The sequence below is a fragment of the Eucyclogobius newberryi genome, unplaced genomic scaffold (assembly GCF_026437365.1).
Source record: "Eucyclogobius newberryi isolate DKJ021-1_F unplaced genomic scaffold, fEucNew1.0.hap1 SCAF_42, whole genome shotgun sequence".
NCBI lineage: Eukaryota > Metazoa > Chordata > Actinopteri > Gobiiformes > Gobiidae > Eucyclogobius > Eucyclogobius newberryi.
This window is the reverse complement of record NW_027316079.1, coordinates 311,624-320,906: the sequence shown is the minus strand read 5'-3', so window position 1 is coordinate 320,906 and position 9,283 is coordinate 311,624. Positions and strand designations below refer to the sequence as shown.

At 50.5% G+C, this 9,283-nt stretch overlaps 1 protein-coding gene across 1 annotated transcript in view; it reads right to left on the bottom strand.

The window, feature by feature from the left end:
- Window positions 1–2,852: 2,852 nt before the first annotated feature.
- The window catches only part of atg14 (autophagy related 14), a 14,458-nt gene continuing 8,027 nt past the window's right edge, over window positions 2,853–9,283 (bottom strand). The window contains exons 10-11 of the mRNA XM_072464242.1: window positions 6,336–6,507; window positions 2,853–3,242 (exon numbers count right to left, since the gene is read on the bottom strand). Of these exons, the coding sequence (XP_072320343.1) occupies window positions 3,120–3,242; window positions 6,336–6,507 (295 nt within the window). The 3' untranslated portion in view covers window positions 2,853–3,119. The remainder of the gene's footprint in view (window positions 3,243–6,335; window positions 6,508–9,283) is intronic.

Genomic DNA, 9,283 nt, shown 5'->3' with positions numbered 1-9,283 from the left:
AGCGCCCTCTGCTGTTGTGTCCCTGAGCAGCACACTTCCCCGCTCAGACTGCTGCAGCGCCCTCTGCTGTTGTGTCCCTGAGCAGCACACTTCCCCGCTCAGACTGCTGCAGCGCCCTCTGCTGTTGTGTCCCTGAGCAGCACACTTCCCCGCTCAGACTGCTGCAGCGCCCTCTGCTGTTGTGTCCCTGAGCAGCACACTCCCCCGCTCAGACTGCTGCAGCGCCCTCTGCTGTTGTGTCCCTGAGCAGCACACTCCCCCGCTCAGACTGCTGCAGCGCCCTCTGCTGTTGTGTCCCTGAGCAGCACACTTCCCCGCTCAGACTGCTGCAGCGCCCTCTGCTGTTGTGTCCCTGAGCAGCACACTTCCCCGCTCAGACTGCTGCAGCGCCCTCTGCTGTTGTGTCCCTGAGCAGCACACTTCCCCGCTCAGACTGCTGCAGCGCCCTCTGCTGTTGTGTCCCTGAGCAGCACACTTCCCCGCTCAGACTGCTGCAGCGCCCTCTGCTGTTGTGTCCCTGAGCAGCACACTTCCCCGCTCAGACTGCTGCAGCGCCCTCTGCTGTTGTGTCCCTGAGCAGCACACTTCCCCGCTCAGACTGCTGCAGCGCCCTCTGCTGTTGTGTCCCTGAGCAGCACACTTCCCCGCTCAGACTGCTGCAGCGCCCTCTGCTGTTGTGTCCCTGAGCAGCACACTTCCCCGCTCAGACCGCTGCAGCGCCCTCTGCTGTTGTGTCCCTGAGCAGCACACTTCCCCGCTCAGACCGCTGCAGCGCCCTCTGCTGTTGTGTCCCTGAGCAGCACACTTCCCCGCTCAGACCGCTGCAGCGCCCTCTGCTGTTGTGTCCCTGAGCAGCACACTTCCCCGCTCAGACCGCTGCAGCGCCCTCTGCTGTTGTGTCCCTGAGCAGCACACTCCCCCGCTCAGACCGCTGCAGCGCCCTCTGCTGTTGTGTCCCTGAGCAGCACACTTCCCCGCTCAGACCGCTGCAGCGCCCTCTGCTGTTGTGTCCCTGAGCAGCACACTTCCCCGCTCAGACTGCTGCAGCGCCCTCTGCTGTTGTGTCCCTGAGCAGCACACTTCCCCGCTCAGACTGCTGCAGCGCCCTCTGCTGTTGTGTCCCTGAGCAGCACACTTCCCCGCTCAGACTGCTGCAGCGCCCTCTGCTGTTGTGTCCCTGAGCAGCACACTTCCCCGCTCAGACTGCTGCAGCGCCCTCTGCTGTTGTGTCCCTGAGCAGCACACTTCCCCGCTCAGACTGCTGCAGCGCCCTCTGCTGTTGTGTCCCTGAGCAGCACACTTCCCCGCTCAGACTGCTGCAGCGCCCTCTGCTGTTGTGTCCCTGAGCAGCACACTTCCCCGCTCAGACTGCTGCAGCGCCCTCTGCTGTTGTGTCCCTGAGCAGCACACTTCCCCGCTCAGACTGCTGCAGCGCCCTCTGCTGTTGTGTCCCTGAGCAGCACACTTCCCCGCTCAGACTGCTGCAGCGCCCTCTGCTGTTGTGTCCCTGAGCAGCACACTTCCCCGCTCAGACTGCTGCAGCGCCCTCTGCTGTTGTGTCCCTGAGCAGCACACTTCCCCGCTCAGACCGCTGCAGCGCCCTCTGCTGTTGTGTCCCTGAGCAGCACACTTCCCCGCTCAGACCGCTGCAGCGCCCTCTGCTGTTGTGTCCCTGAGCAGCACACTTCCCCGCTCAGACCGCTGCAGCGCCCTCTGCTGTTGTGTCCCTGAGCAGCACACTTCCCCGCTCAGACCGCTGCAGCGCCCTCTGCTGTTGTGTCCCTGAGCAGCACACTTCCCCGCTCAGACTGCTGCAGCGCCCTCTGCTGTTGTGTCCCTGAGCAGCACACTCCCCCGCTCAGACTGCTGCAGCGCCCTCTGCTGTTGTGTCCCTGAGCAGCACACTTCCCCGCTCAGACTGCTGCAGCGCCCTCTGCTGTTGTGTCCCTGAGCAGCACACTTCCCCGCTCAGACCGCTGCAGCGCCCTCTGCTGTTGTGTCCCTGAGCAGCACACTTCCCCGCTCAGACCGCTGCAGCGCTCTGTGAATGTTTCCGTGCTTCAGGATCAGACCGGTTTAGACTCGTGCCTCACATTTCACAGCAGATAATCCGCCGCAGGTCAAAGGTCGCCAGGCTCCAACGTTTGAGGAGCAACAACAAGTTTAGAACCTTTGACACAGTGAGACGAGCTCCACAGGGCTGTGTACTTTCCCCTCTGCTCTTCTCCCTGCAACAACCTGCTGCACCTCCACCCACCACGACATCGCCCTGACAACACCACCCTCATCGCCATGACGACACCACCTCCTCCATCACCGTGTGGTACGCTGGAGCCACAGACAGGGACAAACAGAGACTACAGCGCCCTCTGCTGCAGACTTCCATCTCTGCAGGAGGCCACACCCCTCAAGCAGGAGGCCACACCCATCAGGCAGGAGGCCACACCCCTCAAGCAGGAGGCCACACCCATCAGGCAGGAGGCCACACCCCTCAGGCAGGAGGCCACTCCCCTCAGGCAGGAGGCCACTCCCCTCAGGCAGGAGGCCACACCCCTCAGGCAGGAGGCCACTCCCCTCAGGCAGGAGGCCACACCCCTCAGGCAGGAGGCCACTCCCCTCAGGCAGGAGGCCACTCCCCTCAGGCAGGAGGCCACACCCCTCAGGCAGGAGGCCACTCCCCTCAGGCAGGAGGCCACACCCATCAGGCAGGAATCACAACTTTTTTTTTTTTACTCAATTTTTTTATTCCAACTTTTCTGGAACAGAATCTACATTTGTGTTTTCTTTTTGTGATTATCAAAGCTCTTTTTTGTCAGTTTCAAAACATCCATAAACTCTATAAAAAACTCTTAAAACACAGATTCCCTTTTCCACTCGTACCTGGACGAACACTGGCTGGTTTCTTCTTCTGCTGCTGCTGTAAACGCAGCGTCACAAACACTTCTTCCTCTGGCACTTAAACATTACAGTATTTTAACACTAAAACCAGTTCAGGCCTTTGACTTTATTTACACAAAATGACTCAAAGAACAGGATCCAGACCAGGACCGGGTTCAGCCCCCCCGGGTTTAGCCTCCAAGTTCGGCCCCGGGTTGGGGCCCCGCGTTGGGGCGCCGGGTTCAGCGCTGTCCCGTGTAGGCTCTGAACCAGGACGTGACAGACGCAGCAGCAGAAGAAATCATTCCTCCAGCGTGAGCAGAAGGCTGAGAAACCTGAAGAGCACTTTGAGACAGATCCATGGGCTGAGGACAGAGAACATGAGAGGGGAACATGAGAGGGGAACATGAGAGGGGAACATGAGAGGGGAACATGAGGGGGGAACATGAGAGGGGAACATGAGAGGGGAACATGAGAGGGGAACATGAGAGGGGAACATGAGAGGGGAACATGAGAGGGGAACATGAGGGGGGAACATGAGGGGGGAAACATGAGAGGGGAACATGAGAGGGGAACATGAGAGGGGAACATGAGAGGGGAACATGAGAGGGGAACATGAGAGGGGAACATGAGAGGGGAACATGAGAGGGGAACATGAGAGGGGAACATGAGAGGGGAACATGAGAGGGGAACATGAGGGGGGAACATGAGGGGGGAACATGAGGGGGGAACATGAGAGGGGAACATGAGAGGGGAACATGAGGGGGGAACATGAGAGGGGAACATGAGGGGGGAACATGAGAGGGGAACATGAGAGGGGAACATGAGGGGGGAACATGAGGGGGGAACATGAGGGGGGAACATGAGAGGGGAACATGAGGGGGGAACATGAGAGGGGAACATGAGAGGGGAACATGAGGGGGGAACATGAGGGGGGAACATGAGGGGGGAACATGAGAGGGGAACATGAGAGGGGAACATGAGAGGGGAACATGAGAGGGGAACATGAGAGGGGAACATGAGAGGGGAACATGAGAGGGGAACATGAGAGGGGAACATGAGAGGGGAACATGAGAGGGGAACATGAGAGGGGAACATGAGAGGGGAACATGAGAGGGGAACATGAGAGGGGAACATGAGAGGGGAACATGAGAGGGGAACATGAGAGGGGAACATGAGAGGGGAACATGAGAGGGGAACATGAGAGGGGAACATGAGAGGGGAACATGAGAGGGGAACATGAGGGGGGAACATGAGGGGGGAACATGAGAGGGGAACATGAGAGGGGAACATGAGAGGGGAACATGAGAGGGGAACATGAGAGGGGAACATGAGAGGGGAACATGAGAGGGGAACATGAGAGGGGAACATGAGGGGGGAACATGAGAGGGGAACATGAGGGGGGAACATGAGAGGGGAACATGAGAGGGGAACATGAGAGGGGAACATGAGAGGGGAACATGAGAGGGGAACATGAGAGGGGAACATGAGAGGGGAACATGAGAGGGGAACATGAGGGGAACATGAGAGGGGAACATGAGAGGGGAACATGAGAGGGGAACATGAGAGGGGAACATGAGAGGGGAACATGAGAGGGGAACATGAGAGGGGAACATGAGAGGGGAACATGAGAGGGGAACATGAGAGGGGAACATGAGAGGGGAACATGAGAGGGGAACATGAGAGAGGAACATGAGAGGGGAACATGAGAGGGGAACATGAGAGGGGAACATGAGAGGGGAACATGAGAGGGGAACATGAGAGGGGAACATGAGAGGGGAACATGAGAGGGGAACATGAGAGGGGAACATGAGAGGGGAACATGAGAGGGGAACATGAGAGAGGAACATGAGAGGGGAACATGAGAGGGGAACATGAGAGGGGAACATGAGAGGGGAACATGAGAGGGGAACATGAGAGAGGAACATGAGAGGGGAACATGAGAGGGGAACATGAGAGGGGAACATGAGAGGGGAACATGAGAGGGGAACATGAGAGAGGGTGGTGGCGGCGGCGGCAGTAGCTAGTAGTAGCAGTAGCAGTAGCACTAGCACTAGCAGTAGCACTAGCACTAGCAGTAGCAGTAGCACTAGCAGTAGCAGTAGCACTAGCACTAGCACTAGCAGCAGCAGCAGCAGCAGCAGCACTAGCAGCAGCACTAGCAGCAGCAGCAGCAGCAGCAGCAGCAGCAGCAGCAGCAGCAGCAGCAGCACTAGCAGCAGCAGCAGCAGCAGCAGCAGCAGCAGCAGCAGCAGCAGCAGCAGTAGTAGCAGTAGCAGCAGCAGCAGCAGCAGCAGCAGCAGTAGTAGCAGTAGCAGCAGCAGCAGCAGCAGTAGTAGCAGTAGCAGCAGCAGCAGCAGCAGCAGCAGCAGCAGCAGCAGCAGCAGCAGCAGCAGCAGCAGCAGCAGCAGCAGCAGTAGCAGTAGCAGCAGCAGCAGCAGCAGCAGCAGCACTAGCAGCAGCAGCAGCAGCAGCAGCAGCAGCAGCAGCAGCAGCAGCACTAGCAGCAGCAGCAGCAGCAGCAGCAGCAGCAGCAGCAGCAGCAGCAGCAGCAGCAGCACTAGCAGCAGCAGCAGCAGCAGCAGCAGCAGTAGCAGCAGCAGCAGCAGTAGCAGCAGCAGCAGCAGCAGCAGCAGCAGCACCAGCAGCAGCAGCAGCAGTAGCAGCAGCAGCAGCAGCAGCAGCAGCAGTAGTAGCAGTAGCAGTAGTAGCAGTAGCAGCAGCAGCAGCAGCAGCAGCAGCAGCAGCAGCAGCAGCAGCAGCAGCAGCAGCAGCAGCAGCAGCAGCAGCAGCAGCAGTAGTAGCAGTAGCAGCAGCAGCAGCAGCAGCAGTAGCAGTAGCAGCAGCAGCAGCAGCAGCAGCAGCACTAGCAGCAGCAGCAGCAGCAGCAGCAGCAGCACTAGCAGCAGCAGCAGCAGCAGCAGCAGCAGCAGCAGCAGCAGCAGCAGCAGCAGCAGCAGCAGCAGCAGCAGTAGCAGCAGCAGCAGCAGCAGCAGCAGCAGCAGCAGTAGCAGCAGCAGCAGCAGCAGCAGCAGCAGCAGCAGTAGCAGCAGCAGCAGCAGTAGTAGCAGTAGCAGCAACAGTAGCAGCAGCAGCAGCAGCAGTAGTAGCAGTAGCAGCAACAGTAGCAGCAGCAGCAGCAGCAGTAGTAGCAGTAGCAGTAGCAGCAGCAGCAGCAGCAGCAGCAGCAGCAGCAGCAGCACTAGCAGCAGCAGCAGCAGCACTAGCAGCAGCAGCAGCAGCAGCAGCAGCAGCAGCAGCAGCAGTAGCAGCAGCAGCAGCAGCAGCAGCAGCAGCACTAGCAGCAGCAGCAGCAGCAGCAGCAGTAGCAGCAGCAGCAGCAGCAGCAGCAGCAGCACTAGCAGCAGCAGCAGCAGCAGCACTAGCAGCAGCAGCAGCAGCAGCAGCAGCAGCAGTAGCAGTAGCAGTAGCAGTAGCAGTAGCAGTAGCAGTACCACCTGAGAGGGGATGTCACAGAAGCGGGGCGAGGGAACAGTCTCCCAGTCCGTTCCCAGGTCGGTCTCTTCATCAGTGATGGTTTCTTCTCCGCTCTCCTCTAAAGGACCTCCCTCTGGTTCCAGGAACTCCATGGACTCTTCCAGACCCCCGTAAACCTCGAATGGACCCGTCCTGGAGGAGAACCAGGTCAGGAACATGTAGTACTTTTACACACATGTTGTGTTGTGTAGTTTAGTTAGTTATAGAGTTGTGTAGTTTAGTTAGTTATAGAGTTGTGTAGTTTAGTTAGAGTTGTGTAGTTTAGTTAGTTATAGAGTTGTGTAGTTTAGTTAGTTATAGAGTTGTGTAGTTTAGTTAGAGTTGTGTAGTTTAGTTAGTTATAGAGTTGTGTAGTTTAGTTAGTTATAGAGTTGTGTTGTGTAGTTTAGTTAGTTAGAGTTGTCTAGTTAGTTAGAGTTGTGTTGTGTAGTTTAGTTACTTAGAGTTGTGTAGTTAGTTAGTCATAGAGTTGTGTTGTGTAGTTTAGTTAGTTAGAGTTGTGTAGTTTAGTTAGTTATATAGTTGTGTTGTGTAGTTTAGTTAGTTAGAGTTGTCTAGTTAGTTAGAGTTGTGTTGTGTAGTTTAGTTAGTTATAGAGTTGTGTAGTTTAGTTAGTTATAGAGTTGTGTAGTTTAGTTAATTATAGAGTTGTGTAGTTTAGTTAGTTATAGAGTTGTGTAGTTTAGTTTAGTTAGTTAGAGTTGTGTTGTGTAGTTTAGTTAGTTATAGAGTTGTGGTGTGTAGTTTAGTTAGTTAGAGTTGTGTAGTTTAGTTAGTTATAGAGTTGTGGTGTGTAGTTTAGTTAGTTATAGAGTTGTGTTGTGTAGTTTAGTTAGTTATAGAGTTGTGTAGTTTAGTTTAGTTCGTTAGAGTTGTGTAGTTTAGTTAGTTATAGAGTTGTGTAGTTTAGTTAGTTATAGAGTTGTGTAGTTTAGTTAGTTATAGAGTTGTGTAGTTTAGTTAGTTATAGAGTTGTGTAGTTTAGTTAGTTATAGAGTTGTGTAGTTTAGTTAGTTATAGAGTTGTGTAGTTTAGTTAGTTATAGAGTTGTGTAGTTTAGTTTAGTTAGTTATAGAGTTGTGTAGTTTAGTTAGTTATAGAGTTGTGTAGTTTAGTTAGTTATAGAGTTGTGTAGTTTAGTTAGTTATAGAGTTGTGTTGTGTAGTTTAGTTAGTTATAGAGTTGTGTAGTTTAGTTAGTTATAGAGTTGTGTAGTTTAGTTAATTATAGAGTTGTGTAGTTTAGTTAGTTATAGAGTTGTGTAGTTTAGTTAGTTAGAGTTGTGTAGTTTAGTTTAGTTAGTTAGAGTTGTGTTGTGTAGTTTAGTTAGTTATAGAGTTGTGGTGTGTAGTTTAGTTAGTTAGAGTTGTGTAGTTTAGTTAGTTATAGAGTTGTGGTGTGTAGTTTAGTTAGTTATAGAGTTGTGTAGTTTAGTTTAGTTCGTTAGAGTTGTGTAGTTTAGTTAGTTATAGAGTTGTGTAGTTTAGTTAGTTATAGAGTTGTGTAGTTTAGTTAGTTAGAGTTGTGTAGTTTAGTTTAGTTAGTTAGAGTTGTGTTGTGTAGTTTAGTTAGTTATAGAGTTGTGGTGTGTAGTTTAGTTAGTTAGAGTTGTGTAGTTTAGTTAGTTATAGAGTTGTGTAGTTTAGTTTAGTTAGTTATAGAGTTGTGTAGTTTAGTTAGTTATAGAGTTGTGTAGTTTAGTTAGTTATAGAGTTGTGTAGTTTAGTTAGTTATAGAGTTGTGTAGTTTAGTTAGTTATAGAGTTGTGTAGTTTAGTTAGTTATAGAGTTGTGTTGTGTAGTTTAGTTAGTTATAGAGTTGTGTAGTTTAGTTAGTTATAGAGTTGTGTAGTTTAGTTAGTTATAGAGTTGTGTTGTGTAGTTTAGTTAGTTATAGAGTTGTGTAGTTTAGTTAGTTATAGAGTTGTGTAGTTTAGTTAGAGTTGTGTAGTTTAGTTAGTTATAGAGTTGTGTTGTGTAGTTTAGTTAGTTATAGAGTTGTGTTGTGTAGTTTAGTTAGTTATAGAGTTGTGTAGTTTAGTTAGTTATAGAGTTGTGTAGTTTAGTTAGTTATAGAGTTGTGTAGTTTAGTTAGTTATAGAGTTGTGTTGTGTAGTTTAGTTAGTTATAGAGTTGTGTAGTTTAGTTTAATTAGTTATAGAGTTGTGTTGTGTAGTTTAGTTAGTTATAGAGTTGTGTAGTTTAGTTAGTTATAGAGTTGTGTAGTTTAGTTAGTTATAGAGTTGTGTAGTTTAGTTAGTTATAGAGTTGTGTTGTGTAGTTTAGTTAGTTAGAGTTGTCTAGTTAGTTAGAGTTGTGTTGTGTAGTTTAGTTACTTAGAGTTGTGTAGTTAGTCATAGAGTTGTGTCGTGTAGTTTAGTTAGTTATAGAGTTGTGTAGTTTAGTTAGTTATAGAGTTGTGTTGTGTAGTTTAGTTAGTTATAGAGTTGTGTAGTTTAGTTAGTTATAGAGTTGTGTAGTTTAGTTAATTATAGAGTTGTGTAGTTTAGTTAGTGTTGTGTAGTTTAGTTAGTTATAGAGTTGTGTAGTTTAGTTAGTTATAGAGTTGTGTAGTTTAGTTAGAGTTGTGTAGTTTAGTTAGTTATAGAGTTGTGTAGTTTAGTTAGTTATAGAGTTGTGTTGTGTAGTTTAGTTAGTTAGAGTTGTCTAGTTAGTTAGAGTTGTGTTGTGTAGTTTAGTTACTTAGAGTTGTGTAGTTAGTTAGTCATAGAGTTGTGTTGTGTAGTTTAGTTAGTTAGAGTTGTGTAGTTTAGTTAGTTATATAGTTGTGTTGTGTAGTTTAGTTAGTTAGAGTTGTCTAGTTAGTTAGAGTTGTGTTGTGTAGTTTAGTTACTTAGAGTTGTGTAGTTAGTTAGTCATAGAGTTGTGTTGTGTAGTTTAGTTAGTTA